The following is an 18,417-nucleotide window of genomic DNA, read 5'->3' as shown; positions in this document are numbered from 1 at the left end:
GCAGATGGAGTAAGGGGGCAGGGGGGGCAGGGGGGCGGGGGTCGGGAGCCGTGCTGTGGCGAGTCCTATCCGTCTTCCTGCGCGAGCGCTGACCAATCGCGGCAGCCTCAAACGGCAGGATGCCATGTATTTTTAGTCGGAAACGTGGTCAGGAAAAACGTAAACAAGCAATGGGTGCGGTACTCGAGGGTATGCCTTGCAGAATTACGGCATGATGACTTCCATAATGTGAAGCCATCCATGTAATATAATATCTGATCAGTTTCCGTGAAATTTCTATTTGCGATTTTGCTGGAAACCTCTTAATTGAATTGAACAGAACTAACAGTTCAAAGTGAAGGTATTTTTGGAATATTATTGGTAAGTTTTCTAGATAAAGACGAACACTTATATGACGTTTTCAAAAGAAAATCAAGAGAAAATACTTGTGTACTATTCGAATAAAAAGTACCTAACGCAACATAAACAACATTAATTACCCCTGTACCTAATAACCCTGAACTTTGCATAGCACATTTGCGAAAAACAATCATTTTTAGTAATGTGTCCACTGTAATTTGTTTACGTTTGCGAAAGACTGTAAATTCACTTTGATCACTTTTTATGTTATGTCATAATATAACGATATAACTCACGCTACGAATAAAATATGATACTGTAGGGAGGACTAATTATATTTTGTGCAGCCAAGATCAAAACTAAAATAATATTTCATACCTACTTTTATGAATTCCATGATATAACTGTAGGGATTTAAATTGAAATATGAAAGTTGGATCTAATTCAACGTTGAGTTTTTGATTATTTATACTTACAGCAATCTAGACATTTATCATTGTAAGTACTTAGTTATTAAAGTTTTGTTAATAACCAACTTTACCCAGAAGAGCTTGCATTATCAATAAGGAATCAAATTATTATTAAAACCAGGGTCGTGGGATGAATAATAGTGTGGGAAATTGATATTAAATTGGAAATTTCCCGACTTGCACACTAGTGTAAAGACTTTAACACTGGTGTAAATGGCCCAATGTGAATGTGGGCACGTAAGTCGTGCGGTATATTCTTCTGCCAAGACTTGGCGTACATGCTTGGCTGCCAGACATTTGCCGGGAAGAAGATATCTTCAGTTCCGAATGGAACAATGAACTGATTCATTTAGCCAGTATGTAATGTACTTCCATATAAAAAAACCTGGAAGTTATTTCAAGCGAAATTTAATTACGAAGAACTGTCAAAACCTGGCCACAAAGCATTTCAACAAAGGAAAAATAATTATATTTTGCAAAATATTTAAAACAACATGCATGCGTCGTGAAATTTGCCCGGGCATCGTCGTTGTGGCAGAGTCATCAATCTGTCCGCGAAGTAAGAAATGAAGCACGTAGAAGTAAGAAAATTGGCACTGCTCGGGCTACGGCTACGTCCTTCGTAACCTTGGTTCATTGACCTTTTCTACTTTTATTTTGTTAGTATTAAATTAAAGCCTAATTTTTTGCTTAAATATGGTGCCTGCTTAGTTACTTAGAATAATTTTTAGAGTTTCATAGCCGTATATAGGTTCAGACGGAACCCCTAATAGATTTTGATTTAAGTACGATCCCAATAATTTATAGCAAATAGGTAATGTTCATTTAGTTACCTACTTTTGTAAGTAACTACCTAAGTACTTGCTTTTTGCAATGGCTAAATATTTTGTTGTGTAGATTTTTCTCCTAGTTTAGTAATTTACTGTCTATTTAATTTTATTTCACTTGTCTGGGTTTATTAACCTTATATAAAAACAAACAATCAATTTAAAATAGCAAAAAACAAATTTATCAAGAAAAAAAAATTCTCGCCGCCGTAAATTTTATCAAAGTCACTAAGGAAGGAAGAGATATTTTTTTCATTTTATGTCTTTTTCTAATCTTCACGCAACGAAAAGTAAAATAATCGATATAGGTAGATGCCAAATCGATTTTTACAAACTTTTACTTTTAATTGATTTCTAATTTTTAAGATGTAGTATCCATGGTGTCCATAGACAATCAATAAGAATTGATTGTCTATGGACGGCCACCGTTTCATTCCTGTAATGGTAATGGTGTGTTGCCAATAGAATTGTACCAGTTATAAATCAATCGCATTTTTATGAGCACTGGTTCGAGACAGGCTATTTTCAGACGTGGTTATAAACTCAACAGTTCGTAAAAAAAGTTGAATTCAGGACGTGAAACGGATGATTTAGTAAGACTTTCTTTTCAAGAGTGAGTTAAAAATAAATGGATAGAATTTAAGACTCATTGAATGATGAAATAAGAGCTCTATTTACCTTAAGTTTCATGCTGTCAACATAATATGTTTTGAATTATATTTAGACTGGTAAAATTTATTTATTACTATGATTAAAATTAGTATTTTTGACATCTTTCGTTCTAAGTATTCCTCGTATCCCGCTACGATTTCCGCGACAGATACTTTTTATCCAGAAATTCCCGCACGGGAGCGGAGCCCCGGACGCATCTAGTAAACAGGTATGGTACAAGCGTTTGTGACGGGTAGGTACTAAATATACTTCATCAAACAGAGACTGCAAAACAAGAAAGTAAAAATAGATAATGTTGTAAAACAACTAAAACCATCATCGGTACATATCAGCATCAGCAGTCTATTAAAACAAACAAGACAATTAAACAGACGCCAGCCAATTTACAGAGCGACTTTTATACAGCTAACTACCGTGAAAGTGATGCCAAAATAATTACACTAAGGTAATTGATAAGGTAAGAGAATTGTAAGTAGATATACTACCTATTAATGATCATTATGTAATTTATAGACTGTAACAATGCTGGATCATTACCTATATATACGAATATTTAAAGATCATTGGAAATTCAATTTTCAAAAAGTATGAAATATAAAAACAAACTTAACCATCATAAAATCATCAATAAAATATAAACGTAACAGGTACATAATCTAACGCAGCTGTCCATCAAACTTTTAACCAAGTTGTTACGTCGATTGTTCCTGGTATTTAGTAGGTACCTATACAGCTTTTGGACAAGTACAAAAATGTATTTTATCTTTGAAATAAATTTCATTATCACAGTAATATTTTCACTGATGTTTCTCTATAATGGGACTTGGAATAGTTCGAATAGTCATCAAAACATTGTCAACTAGCCTATTATCAATATTTCTGCATTATTTCTACACTTTCATGAAAAACACGGATTGATTAGAAAAAATCGAGTTACTTAAATCCCTAATGTACACAGGCGCCCACGTCCTGTCTCGTTTGTTTACAGAATCGTGCACGGCTGCGGAATAATATGTTTCAGCGTGAAATAATGGCCGGCTGAAAGTTTAGCCCAGTTGGTCCGTGTTTTATTGTATGCGATCCGCCGTATAGCGTACAGCTGCTTGCCGTATAATCGAGTATAAATAGCGGAACAACAAAGCGGCAACATCTCTTGCCGCTGTCGAATGCGCGGATTAATCTTTGTTTGAGAGCGATTTCTAGCCTATTAGCTATACACATAGCAGTTGGTGTGTATTTTAAACAAATTATTTTTTATATTAGAGCATATAGCGTTTGATGATCAAACTATATTTATTTTTGTTCTAAATTTGAAATTATTTGTATGATTTCAAAGAATCGAGTAAGCAGGTAATAACTAAATTTAGGTACCTACGAATTTAACTCGCACTTTTTTTAAAGTACTGGATGCTTTCTAGTAACAATTCTATATTTTTCTTATTGTTCGAAGCCGAATTCAGTATCAATTAGGTTTTAAAACCTTGGAAAACTGATTAAATAAAATCAATGAATATGATTAGATACTTCATAAGTAGTAAGTAGTACCTAGATAGGTACTATAATATAAGCCTTTAAAATGTTGGGATGTTGGAGCGGAGCAGAACGATGATCAGGTCTAACATTCTACTTGGGGCAAAAATACATTTTTTGTATGTAAGTAGTAGTAGTTTCGAACCGTTGGTCCGATTTTGATGAAATTTAAAAGGTAAAGGTATAGTCAATGGAATTTTTAAGTTCGTGGGGCAACAAAATCGGCTAAGCCGTTTTTGATATATTCACAATTTTGTAAAAAAAATATTGGGTTCGCGAGGTGAGTTTGTATGTTTGAGCCGGGTAATCTCCGAAGCTACAAAACCGATTTCAAAAATTATTTCACCATTAGAAAGCTACATTACCCGAAATCTCGGGTATTTCGAAACAAATACTTATATGCCTATAGCAATCGCTATAGGCATATATTATATTACATATTTGTTTTGAATTAAAAGGTTATATAATATAATAATAGTTTTCAGCAATATCAATGAACTTGTAAAGTAATCCGAAAAAAAAGCGCTATCGAAAATCTCAACGTGCGTGCGCTGGCCCTACTGTTGATAATACATTCATATAATGAACCATAAAAATATAGGCTTTTATAGATCCATAAAAAAGTCCGCGTCACTATACATCTATCTTTTATAATGAAGTAACTATAAGGCTTTTTATAAGTATGCAAAATGATAGGAATGTAAATTAAAAGGTGCATTTTGACAATTATTACTACACAAGCATATTAATCCTTATCATTAAAAGTTATTTTATCATCAAGATAATTTCATGAAGATAAATTTTGTCCTTTACAGCACATAAATTGGATGAATAGATTCTGAAATATCGTGGAATTAAAAAATACGCTCGCCAAATTATTTTATGTAGGTAGGTACCTATATTATTTTATTGTTGAACACGACAGGCGTTGCCGTGTGAAGCCAAAAGACTGTAACTTTGAAAAAGGTGTTTTGAGATATTTGACATTATATCATAAATGTAAAAACAAAAAATTGTATTCGCGAGGTCTACGTTCGCGGCGAACGACTAGTAATTAGTCGGGATAAAACATGGGTAACAAATAGGTACCTTTCACCGCGCAAGAAAGACATGTCAGGCCACAAATGAAAGAAATAGGCAATTATGCTTTGCATCAAAAAGTTCAAAGTATTTCTAGCGTTCTTACCTTACATGAAATATTGATTTGCAAAATGATCTTATTTTTTCATGAAATTATAGATAATAAGTAATGTATTGTTATTTGTTCTCCATAAGTTCTCCGTTTATTCCAAGTTTATTCTCACACAATTTCTCAGATCTGTGGATGTCACTGTCATGGTAATTAATGGTTGTCAATGTCAGTCAGTAAGTACCTATATTTTTAATCTAGATTTTTGTTTATATATTATGGAGGTATTTATTTTGTTTCAGTAAAATATTAGGGAAGTATTTCTATTTAAAAGTTTAATTAAATGAGAATATTCAAATAATAATGATTGCTATAGAAAACTGAAGAAATATGGAGAGTTACGTTGTTTTATCATTCATTGGGGAGGGTTCTTTTGGCCGTGTTTTCAAAGCAAAGCACAAGGAAACTGACGCTATAGTAGCACTGAAAGTTATACGAAAGGTTTGATATTCTTTTATATGTAACTATACTGCGAAATAACTATTTGATATCTGTAATCTAAAATAGATTACAGATATCAAATAGTTATTTCGCATACATACATACCTATACCATATACCCATAAATACATACCTATGAATTTGTTTTCAGAAAGGACGCTCCTCTAAAGACTTAAAAAGCCTGCGCCAAGAATGCGATATACAAAGGCAACTAAAACACCCCAATATCATTCGGATGATAGATAGTTTTGATACAGAATCTGAGTTAGTAGTTGTGACAGAGTATGCGGAGAAAGAATTGCACAGCATACTGGCTAAAGAAGGATGTTTGAATGAAGAACATGTGAAGAAAATCACTTGGGATTTGGTTTCTGCTTTGTACTACTTGCATTCACATAGGGTGTTGCATAGGTAAGCATATAATATATTTTCCATTTTTATATGTTTCCAATGCATTCAAGGCTGTGACGCTGCAAAGACCAAGGTTAGTGTAAAAATCAAACCTATGTAGTAGGTTTAAATCCATTCTATTTTACATATACACAGGTAATTAAGAGTATAAATATAAGTACATGTCAGAATTTGATCCTAATGTACCAAAGAATTCAAATGTTTTCATTATTATTATTATTATATTCAGCTGCTAGGTGTCTAATAATCTTTTCTTATTCATAATTATATGGTAATAATTTTGGAATATTCACTTGTTTCAGGGATTTAAAGCCACAGAATGTTTTATTAGACAGCACTGGTCGAGCTAAGCTGTGTGATTTTGGACTCGCAAGGATAATGACAAATTCCACTCACATCCTTACATCAATAAAAGGCACCCCATTGTACATGGCTCCAGAGTTAATTGAAGAAAAGCCTTATGATCATCAGGTAAAAAGAAATGTAATATGGCAATAAACATTTAGAATTTTATGAAACAAGTATTAAACAACATTTTCTCAATTAAAAGGCACAAAACCACCAAGGTTGTGATTTCTTTTCACTTATTTCTTTTTTTGGGATTTTCAAAATCTAGTGTTGCTTTGAAAAGTTAGTCTGTGATTACATGTTTTGTGCTGGGGACTATGCAATGTTATTTATATATACAATATATTATGTTTTGGGAGAAAAATATTTTGTAGCCTGCAAAACAAATGTTTCAGGACTATCCAACAATCAAATAGACATAAATATAAAAACTAAAGTGATTTTCCAAATCATTAAATTTTTTTTTCTTTCCAGGCCGATCTGTGGTCACTAGGCTGCATAGTGTACGAGTTGATGGCAGGTCAGCCACCATTCTGCACTATGTCGATATGGCAACTGGTGCGGATGATCCGACACAAGCCGGTCCAATGGCCGACATTCATCAGTACAGAAGCCCGGTCCTTTTTGCAGGTAATATTACAGCAACTGAAAAAAATGTATTTCAAGGTGGTGCCAAGGGGAAGCAGTGGCCCCTACCTGCTTCCCATTGGTGTTAACTATTCGGCTACATTTTTAGAATCACTAAGGATTAATATGTACCAAATATAAGGAATCCAAGCCCTAAGTTTGGTTTTGATCAAAAATTCCTATTGGTTGTTAAACATTTTGATGCATGATATCATTTGCTCTTGACTTTATTTACAATTCATAACTTTCAAATTCTTTAAATAAACTTGTCTCCCTGGACCTAAGCTAATTTATAATTTTTGTCAAATATTTTTGATGACAATAAAGATGTATTGTGTTTCAGGGCCTTCTTCATAAAGATCCTATGAAAAGAATGAGTTGGCCTGAAATACTAAAGCATGATTTTGTGTCTGGACATGTCCTTATTTTGCCAGAAGATGTACAGAGCGAATCTCCATTCACAAAACCCTTGACACACAGCCAGCAGGAGGCAAAACAGTTGCAAAGAGATAAGATTAGTAATAATGCAAAGTAAGTAATGTTATTAAGTTGTTCAGTTGTAGGTAGACCTTTGGCATCATTGCCAGATTGGCCTGGGCTTTTAGTGTTCGCATATTGATGTGTTTCATAATTTTATTTTTCACAGAAGAAAAATTAGAAACTTATTAAATTTATAGTATAGAGTGCTTAGTTAATATTATCTGTACTAAAAAGGTTAACAAGTAATATAGAATATTACTTATAACATTTCAAATCTTTATTTACAGGCTAAAACAAGAAGTACAATCAAATAAACAAGATACAAGAGAGCATAATGTCCGCGGTGTGATGCAAGCAATGGAGTGTGTGCCCATTTCGGATGACGATAGTGTGAGAGCCACCAGCGCATTTAGTGTCAGAGACAGTCTCAAAACAGACGACGAAGACCAGCCACAACCCATAACAGCAGCCAACGCCAAACTACTGCGACACGAGTACAATGTCATGAATAATTCCAATCTGGTGGTCTGTAATTTGGAAAAAAATATGGCTCAACTTATGGCAACTAATAAAAAACAAAACGATTGCAATAAAATGGATAAAATCGATGAAGAAAAACAAAATATTGAAAAGGCTGAAGAAGCAAAAATAGCCAGTGATAGTAGCAATACAGAAGGCAAAAAAATTAAATCTACTGATACAGCCTCACAAAGCTTAGAGAATCCTAAGAGTTCAACGAAATGCAGCAGTGATATTAGTTCCGGACTCAGTAAAAGTGTTCCGCCGTCGTACAAACAGAAAATATTGCAGTTTTCTAGAGATAAATTAAGGTTTGGTAGTGGCGGCAACCGTTTGACTAGAAGCATTAAAAGGTCATTCCATTTTAGCAGAAGTTGGGACAAAAATAAAGGTGATAACAGTCAAAGGCGCACTAGTGAGCCTGCAGTTGAAATCCCATGTATAATAGATTCTGATAAAGAAAAGTGTTCGAAGGAAGAAAAAGACGAAGATATTGAGAAATGTGAGATCATAGAAGAAACATCTGATGACAAAGAGATTGCTAATAATGATTTAATAGTGAAACCAGAAGAAAAACATGAAGGTTACAAACCATTATTCAAAAAATGTTAATGTATGGGTAATATATATATATATTTTAAATTTAATACATATTGCATACTTTTACTTTTCAGTTAAAGAACCTTCTACAATAGAACTAGAGGAGTGGGAAGCATTTCTCAATTCCAATATCAGTGAAGTCATGGAGGGCGACGTAGAATCCTTAACTCAACTCAATATGGTAGGTTTGAACTATATTTTAGGTATTGCAGTTATACTTATCCTTACATATTATAAAACAAAGTCCTCTGGTGGGTCTGTCTGTCTGTTCGCGATAAACTCAAAAACTACTGTGGTTTTCACCAATAGATAATGTGGTTTCTGAGGAGGGTTTTTATGTCTATAATTTATTATGTTTTTATCCGAGCGAGGCCGGGACGGGCCGCTAGTCAAAGATAAAATTAAAGTTTGGTGGAGCAGCAATGTATATTATTTATTGGAAAATACATTTTTTTATCAACAAAATCATTTAAAACTGTTTTATAGACGTATACCTCTAGAACATTAGGCAGTAAAGATGGCTACATCTTTACACAATGTTCTAGAGCGCATAATATTTAAGTAAAATACTCGAAACCAACCAACGTTAATAAAAAAGGGACCTATATGAATTGTTGAAATATCACTAAGTTCTTTGACCACAGCGATCATTTACTCTATATCGTCGGAAAACAGTTTTTTTTTTCGAAAGGAGTTTTTTTTTTTCTGTTCACTCTTTTTTCATACTGTTTGCAAAGTAATATCTGAATATGTAAATGCAACATGTTTTTATGTTGCATTTAAGGCGTGTAACATAAAATGTTGAGCCGAACCTGGGTGCACCATAACAATGCGTTGTCATGGAAAATTTGAGCGACGTGGAAAATTTCTAATCTGTAGGACTAAGCGGTGAAATTTGCAAGATCACATTACAGACAGACAAACACAGGGAAAATAAATAAAAGCTTGTTGTTATTTTATTTTCGAGTGTGTTATTGCTAACATTGGTGTCAGATCAATGGTGATGATCAAGTTGCCAAAAGGCATCAGACTGATTTCCGACCTACCAACAGTGTTAGGTCAATTATCAGTGAACTTACACTATCAACTAGTGCGCAGATTTCCTCACGACATTTTCCTTAAAATGAAGCAAGTGGCGGTCAATGAATACACTAGTCAAAATAAAAGTGTGAAAACAAGTCATGTGAAATGTGTAATGGTGCTGGTGTCAGGTGAGTATGGTGGTGGGGGTTGTGCGCAGCGCGGCGGGCGGCGGCGGCGGACGGCTGTGCGGCGCCGTGGCCGCGCTGCTGGCGCTGCCGGCGCTGGCCAGGCTTCCCCGACACACGCTGCGGGACATACAGGACGTGAGCACAACCGATACTATCTATTGCGAATACATTTTACATGAATACAAACTTTTTGTTTCATATACTTACTTTGTCGATTAACGTCTCTACACTACTGTACCGATCGCCATTAATTTAAAAAAAAAAAATACTTGTTCGGCGAAGTCATCATTAAGCATTACTATTTCTGAGAGGGAGTCCTTTTTAAAATGTTGACATTTGCGTATGCGTATTTCGCGCGCACAACACAGTTGTCGAAATTTTATTTTATAACAACAGCACCCCTACCTATGAATTATCTTGCGTTAGCCCCTTTGGTTACCTGAGTTTCTTCACCAAAATATTTTAACATTTTTTTATATTTTTATAACTTTCAGGTTTACTTAGAAGCCAAAGTGGTATTCAATTTCGTCACAGCTATCGACACTTTGATAAAGAACAGCAACGAATCCGAAGATATATCCGAAGATGTGTAAGTTTATGCAAAATGTTGAATAATCTCTCCCTCTCTCTCTCTCAAAAATAAGCCAAAACCGGAACCCTCATAGGATCACCTCTGTCTTTGTGATTCCATAAGGGAATCAAAACCTATACTATATTTCTTGTTGACCTAGAAAAGCATGTTATTTGGCAAGGAGGTCTTCCAATACAGATTAAACGAGTTTACAGTAGAGTTTACAGTATTGTATAATGGCTGTCTTCAGCCACCCACGAAATGCTGGCTTGATGTCGTCAAAAGTGTCGGGAAAACAAAAAGATCTTCTTCTTAGCGTTTCCATGGTAAACACTAAATTGTTGCGGCTCAGAAATTAGCCACCCTAATCGCGTTGTCGGTGGCAGCCATTAGGTCCTCCTGCGTGCATTTGTTTGGACACTCACACATGTAGTCAAACAGATGAGAGAAGAAGACTCACTCGTTATGAGATCAGTTCGTTTCAGACTAGAGGGTGTGAACCGCATGGTGGAGGTGTGCGTGTGGCTGTGCGTGCGGTCCAGCCGCGGCGTGCGGCAGCTGGCCGGCGCGCTCGCCGCCGCCACGTCATTCGCGCGGCTGCTGGGCCTGTGTGAGTCATATCCTAACTTATATTATAAACGCTAAAGTAGCTAACTTTAGCGTTTGTGTTTGTAACCTCTTCATGCACTACCACTACTCAACCAATCTTCTAGAAATTTTTCATACATGTAGAAGTTTGAAGTATGGAGAAGGACATATGGTGCTTTTCATCCCGGAAAAATAACTGTTAACGTGGGAATTATCCGACGGGCGAAGCCGCGGCCATAAGCTAGTCTTTTTATATTTGTTTTATTATGGATATCACTCCCATAACTCCTGCGGTGGCCTAAAATAGGTGAAAGAAGTGTAGTGTATCCACATTTATTAATTTGGTTATTACTAAAACTGGTGTCAGATTTTATTCAAGTCGCCTAAAGGCATCTGACATGACTTTTAAATACTAAAATAATCGTGAACTTAAACAGTCAACCAGCGTGCAGGTTTCCATTACATTTTTTAATTGACGTCTTTGCAGAAAAGCCTACGACGAAGTTGCGAAAAAAGTTCTCAAGCAGGCAGATCGACAATCCACTAACCGCCATCTTTCTTGCAGATACGAAATCGCCCAGAATAGTCCTGAACATCGTAGGCCTCTTCATAACGATTCTGCAGGATTTGCCCGAACACGCCGACGTGGTTGAAAAGATACTATTCGACGATGACGCCTTCAATTTTCTACTTCTCCTGCAGCAGTCCAACGATGCCTTAAAAATGAGAGTCTGTATTTTGATTAGTTTATTATGCACATTTTCATGTACTGCGTTTTCTGCCGCGATGGAATCGAAATGGACTAAGAAGGAAAGTGAGTGTTTGGAAGCTCTACACGGTCACTGTAATGTAACGTTGAATAGGGCAGCCAAAATGGCGACCAAAGAGCTGAGTAATATGCCTTTCTATATTAATTAAGTAGATTGATTAATTTGGTCATTGAAGAGCGGATTCTGGGCTCCGACGCTCTATTGTGACGGACGTAACCGGGATAATGCCCAGAAGAGAGAGTGAGAGATGTAGACTGGCCATTGCACAAAGCGATATTTTTTACACATTAAATTATATTTTTGCAGCTAAAATTTAATAGAAATAAATTAAGAAGATAAATATTCATATAGAGAGAGGGGGAAGGAAATGTCCCGTCCACATCATATTGTTTGAATCACGATTATGTTTTGTAATCATGCAAATTTAATTATGACTTACCGATAACCGTAACAATAAATAAATAGCCGTATTACCTCTGCCTACCGACAGACTACCTAATCGACACTCGTGTCCCATTGCGGAATGTAAATTAGATAATGTTTACCTGTTCATTTCGATATTTAGTAATGAAATCACTAATTAAGATTTTTCCTATGAACCGATTGACGCTAATGTGAAATATATATATATATATATATATATATATATATATATATATATATATATATATATATATATATATATATATATATATATATATATATATATATATAAGTATGTTGCGTACGGTGCGCTATATTAAAAAAAAGAATAAGTACGGCTTACCTGTTTTTTGTCTTTATTAGGCTAGAACTCCACGAGCTTCCTCTTTCTTCCATAATAATAAATATCATATTGTAATAAGTTCCTCATTACAATATGATATTTTTAAGTTTCGGAGGTTAAAAACTATTCATGATAATTTCGCCGACACCTTTATTACGTTGTCACAGGGAGTCTCTGCAAATCTATACTAGAATGAGCGAAATTTCAAAAGAATTAACGATCTAATACTTTAGTTCGTTATAGAGAATAAACGTTATAGAGAGTACTCTATAACGTTTATTATGACGTATTGTAATTATTCCTGAATACCCGTTTTTTATGTGATTTGTTACTGTAAATCTATTTGTCATGTTATCATAACGTGAGAACTTTTATTATATAGGTACTTATTAATTTTATGGATATGTATCATCCGAGGTGCTATATGTTTGTAAAGATCTGGAACTTGTAATTTTAGAAATCCACTATTTTTGCAATTCTCATAATTATAAGTACTTAGTCTGTAAGTTTTTAATTATTTTATTTTTAAGGTCATTTCATAGTAACAAGATATTCTTGAATTTTCCTTAACATTTTCACGGACACTGAAATACGGAGTGAAGTAGAGCAAGAATACGTAGTTCTTGCTATATGTGTGTATTTGTAAAAGGAATATATCAAAAAGTTTAAGAAAAGGTCATTCAGGTCGTTGACTGCAACTAATGATATGCATTACGAAACGTACCTTTTAAATATTTCTCAAAATTTAATCATGTTTAATCTTGTCAAATTCTCTATTGGTGCCATAATTTTTACAACATATTATGTAATTAACTAAAATATTTTTGAATAAATACATTATATTATGTTTTTTTTAATTTAAAATTCGGCTTAATATAATATTTAATAGCAGCACTTGTTTACTACAGTTGTATATAATTTTATTTCTTCGGTATTGCGCACGTCGCGGTACCCTGGGAAAAGAAGCCTAAGTAAGCCACTATCCAACTTTTCTCCATATCAAAAATCACCTCAATCCGACGCTCCTGTTGCGACGTAAAAAAAGGATAAAAAAAACAACACTTTCACATTTATGATATGCGTATAGTATGAAAATGGATTTTGATCGTAATGCATAATATGGTAAACGTAGTACTGCTAAAATTATCCCTAACGTGTGGAAATCGCGGCTCTTGGTGAGTGTTTATATATTCCATCCGCAATTAGGCACTACCTGCCGCGGTCAACGAACCTTGGTGATTGGGTCGATCGGGCAGTGCATTTATAATAAACAGCAAACAATCAGCCAACGCAGAATGTACCATTAGCAAAAATGTTATAATTTTTTTCGTTATATACAGAAAAAAGTATTTTTGACTTTTCATAATGGAAATCTACAATGAAAAGTTTTGTATTTGTTTCTTATTTTTTCCATAAATATGTTTGATATATAATTTTATTTCACTCATACAAAATAAAATATTTTTGATCCAATTAGGTAAGTAGGTAAGTATCCAATAATTCGTTTCGTTTCCTATCATTTTCCGCCTATTTTTTGCGTCAAACCGGAGGAAACCTTTCAAGTCGCAGATCGAGTGTCGTGTCGTAGATTCGCAATTTGTTTTTGAGCGCGGTTATTGCTCTTTATGGTAGTGCATGGTAGTTACATAAGGGAGGTGATCGGCCGGCCTCGCGCCGGTCGCTAGTGCGTTCACCGAACGTGCATTCAAATTTACTAATATGCATTTACGCCTTATTTTCAACGGCGCTGCATTAAGATTTTATCTGCACAGCCGTTTGCTAGTTGCAATCACAGGAATATTTAATACGATGCATCGTATTAAATCGCGACATCCGGTGTCGAACTTCATTATTTTCCTGCCTTATTACCTATTTACAGTATTCTTTGATATGCTTGAAGAAAAATAGATGATGAAATTGCTGTTTTCATTTTAGGAAAGGGTTCAAGTAACCAAATTATTAATATTATATAAAAAATAAAATATATTATAAAAATAAGGGCTTTGCTGCGTTAACTAGAGATCAGTTAGGGATCTACCAAGAAAAAATACGTATACGTTTATATTGAATATCAGAAATTTTAGGGGTGCTTTGGTTCATGTACCAAATGTACAGTTAACTGATTTTTAAATGTTGGACTTGGATTTCTGATTTCAAAATTTGTGCACCGACTTAATATACTTATATTGTGTGCTCGTTGTCGGGGGTTGGTTCCGTATGTTGTCCGTACGAACCAAATTTGTACGCGCCTGGTACTCCCGTAGATTATATATTATATTATCTAAGACAGATTTCATGTATATGAAAATAAATTTATAAAACATAACTTTATTTACATCGTCTGTAAACAGCCTAAGCCTGGCCCACACGTAACAGGTGTGTTATCTGTCCGCTGATTTAAATACCGCATCTATTAGTTCATTGACCTATGCATCTTTCCGCTGCACTTTAAGTTGACGTCATCACGTCATTATATACGGAATAATAATTACCCGCGGGTATTACCCACTACAAAATGAAATACACATCCTGCTTGTAAAATTACCTTTGACATTTTTTTATAAGCTATTTTACAATCTTGCCTTATTTCGTTTTCCGGTTAAAATCCAGTAGCATTCCTATTTTATGTGCAATTCATGCTTCTTGCAAACTTAGGTATGTAGGTGCCTACCTACGTTAACGTATGGTCCAAAAAGAAAATAAAAATTATACCTGTCGAAACATAGGTAAAATTGAATAGGTAGGTAGTTATTGAGAATAAATTATCTAGGATTTTCCGGTTAAACCGAGTCATTATCCTCTTAGCCTTATTCTTATTCCACTTTTTTGGCGAAGAATACAAGATTTTCACTAAATAAGTACCTACTTAATTATCATCGTTGTTAAACAAACTCACAAATCTAAATAAATTAAATAAATAAATATATTGGGACAAATCACACAGATTGAGCTAGTCCCAAAGTAAGTTCGAGACTTGTGTTATGGGATACTGACTCAACGATACTATATTTTATAATAAATACATATATAAATAAACATCCAAGACCCGGGCCAATCAGAAAAAGACCATTTTCCATCATGACCCGACCGGGGATCGAACCCGGGACCTCTCGGTTCAGTGGCAAGAACCTTACCACTGCGCCACCGAGGTTGTCAAATCTAAGTACTAAGATAGAAAATTATCACAACACAAAATGTAGATGAAATGAAAATTATTGATCTAATAGTATTGGCGTCACGTGCCGGCTGCGGCGTCATTCTGTGATTCCCAAGTTATTTAACTTTTCCTTGGAAACTTTGCACGTTCAGCGGAAATTTTCATTATCACGAAACACGGCGCCATTCGCAATCGCCTTTTGTATCTGCACTGCTGTTTAACTTATCTTCAAGGTAGATCAATGACCCAATATTGTTATCATTACATTACCTATTCAGAATCACGTGGCTTCGATTCTCTAACATAATTATGCGCTTCAATGTAAGTGCATTATCTTATGATGTGTATGAAATATTTCCGATGGTCTTTGTCTTTCAAATGAGTGCTCTTTAGAGGTTAGGAACCCCGTGCATTTGTGATCTAATTAATACAAGTAATTATTTATTTCCCACTCAAGTTTAGACTGACCGATACGCTGTTATGTAGTGAAAAGAACGTGTTTATGCCACGTGTTTGTATCACTTCACGGAAAAAGGCCACACATTGATACCTAGCATTTTTATATGTGAAATACAACATGGAACTTTTCATGAATGAAACGATTCCACCAACCAATAAACCTAAAGACATAATTTTATTTTATATATATATATATATATATATATATATATATATATATATATATGAGTTTTTAAAGAACTTATATATTAGTTACATATATATATAATAAATAAATGTATAAATATATAACAGATTGAGCTAGCCCCAAAGTAAGTTCGAGACTTGTGTTATGGAATACTAACTCAACGATACTATATTTTATAACAAATACATATATAGATAAACATCCAAGACCCGGGCCAATCAGAACCCGACCGCGGATCGAACCCGGGACCTCTCGGTTCAGTGGTAAAAACTTGACCACTTCGCCCCCGAGGTCGTCCATTTGAATGTCCTATGAAAGCACAATGTTATTCAACCTTGAAAAAATCCTTTGCCAGCAAAAAATACCTACTACTAATACTGCTATAGTAATAGTACTAATAAACATTTATTAAAATATCTCGGTCGGTAGGATTTACAGAAAAGGAGCTGTAGCGACACCGCTACGAAAGTCGTAGCACTCGTAGCCTCGTAGCATTTGCAACTCCAAATTGAACTTTCTTTTTCATATTTCAAGTCATTGCAAGTAGTTGTGCTGAGTGCATAGTGCATCGGCATTGTTGATTCCATATGGCTCTTTTAGTGTGTTAACCATAATGATTGCTTCACAGGTAGATAGTAATAAGTGTGACTGTACGAATTTATCAAACCTGTCAAAGGCATCGCGATCGCAATCATATAAAGCTAATCCGGCATTGGCGATAGCGATATCAACCAAAATTCTCGAAATATGCCAATCGCATATGTGTGTATTTGCTAGCTGTACAGAGTTCAGTGACCTATCGTATTCACTGTACCATTGGGTCATGAGTATTTTGACAACGCACCGCGGAAATTATCTAACCGGCACGCGGCCGAGGACGCTGGGTCGTCGACCCCGGGGCCCGCCCGCTGTAGTACCGACTGGTTGAAAGTGAAATTAGAAATGTGAGTGTACCGATAGCAGCACTGACCGAATTCGCGCCTGTTACCGGGCCGGCCGATGACTGGCCGTTTCGGGTGACGGAGCCTCATCGGGTGCAACCCAATGAATGTCCCCTTAATCTACTGCTTATTGTAACTGATAGGCGATTTGCAGATCATAAAGCCGCATCTAGTTCATCTACATTATATCTATAGCTACCGACGTCACACATCTACCGACACACACAGAACCTTCAGTAGTGCTAATTCGCTGAATCGCAGCGGAATCACAATCATTCCACAATTTTCTTAATGTACTAAATATTGATATAGGTATGACGAAAATAGTTTGAAAGATTCTTGCAACAAAACTGATCCAAAATTGCCGTTGAAACTTGTTACCAAAATGATCAAAAATTGAGGTGCAATTGCAATCCGGCTGTTATCAGCGCGTTTACGATTGCTGTACTTCAGAACAATCTAGTTAATTGTTGTGTATTGAATCACACGAGCAAAAGAAAATCGATGTTTCGTATGAGCACAGAAATTAAGGGTGGGTTGCACCGGCATCGTTTGCGCAGAAAAACGAAAACACCATTTTGTCTAAACGTCAGCGGCGCGCACGCACGTTAAAATCAAAGTCTAAAGTTGACGGTGCAACTCACCGAAGCGTTATAAAGAGTATACAACAAAGCGTCAAAGTGCTGAAAATGTTTGTCACTTATTTAATCAAATGTAGATTGAGTAAATTTTGTTTATGAACTTTGCAATGGCCACTGCAATCAAGACCTTCCTACACATAGGTATAATTGCAGTAAATTTATTGAGTGAAACCTTAAGTCAAGAAGACAAAGAATTTTTACAATGATTGTAATGATCACTTTGATTTTTGGATATTTGTAATGAACTTTATGACGTTAATTACACATTAATCATTTATTATATACATATATCATTACATTTCTCCTTACTCGTAAGTAATTGTTAAATTTTGTCTCGGTCTCGGGAACGTAGGTAGGTACATGATAAATACAAACTTATTTAAACCCCTTAATACAATACGTCTTTAAGAATACCTATTACGTTAATACGTAATCAAATTACGTTTTGTAAGGCTATTAAGAATTAAATAACTTTTTAATTGTTATATTTTTATATACCTATACTAATAACGATACTCAAATAAACAATGACTTTTAATTGTTCGTTATCTAGACCAAATCCACCCAAATCGATGTTATATATCTGTAATATACGTTAATTAATCATCGAATGTAAGGCGGTCGTTGACCCTTTGGTACTATACGTCAGCATATTATACCTATTGTATGTAGGT

General features: G+C 35.0%; 1 protein-coding gene across 2 annotated transcripts; it reads left to right on the top strand.

Moving 5' to 3' along the window:
- Positions 1-5,215: 5,215 nt before the first annotated feature.
- On the top strand, positions 5,216-12,168 carry fu (fused). 2 transcript variants are annotated; one of them, XM_053769257.1, is made up of 11 exons: positions 5,216-5,468; positions 5,619-5,878; positions 6,181-6,349; positions 6,701-6,856; positions 7,197-7,384; positions 7,621-8,435; positions 8,527-8,633; positions 9,664-9,798; positions 10,158-10,252; positions 10,710-10,844; positions 11,388-11,612. In XM_053769257.1, exons 1-11 carry the CDS (start codon positions 5,358-5,360, stop codon positions 11,473-11,475), a joined length of 2,259 nt encoding a protein of 752 aa, XP_053625232.1. In that variant the 5' UTR covers positions 5,216-5,357; the 3' UTR covers positions 11,476-11,612. The 2 variants fall into 2 exon arrangements, with proteins under 2 accessions (XP_053625232.1, XP_053625231.1); XM_053769256.2 differs by having other exon boundaries at positions 5,217-5,468; positions 10,720-10,844; positions 11,388-12,168.
- The last annotated feature ends 6,249 nt before the right edge of the window (positions 12,169-18,417 follow it).

This window comes from Plodia interpunctella, chromosome 3, assembly GCF_027563975.2.
Source record: "Plodia interpunctella isolate USDA-ARS_2022_Savannah chromosome 3, ilPloInte3.2, whole genome shotgun sequence".
NCBI lineage: Eukaryota > Metazoa > Arthropoda > Insecta > Lepidoptera > Pyralidae > Plodia > Plodia interpunctella.
The sequence above is the reverse complement of the archived record's forward strand: the minus strand, read 5'-3'. Positions and strand labels throughout refer to the sequence as shown.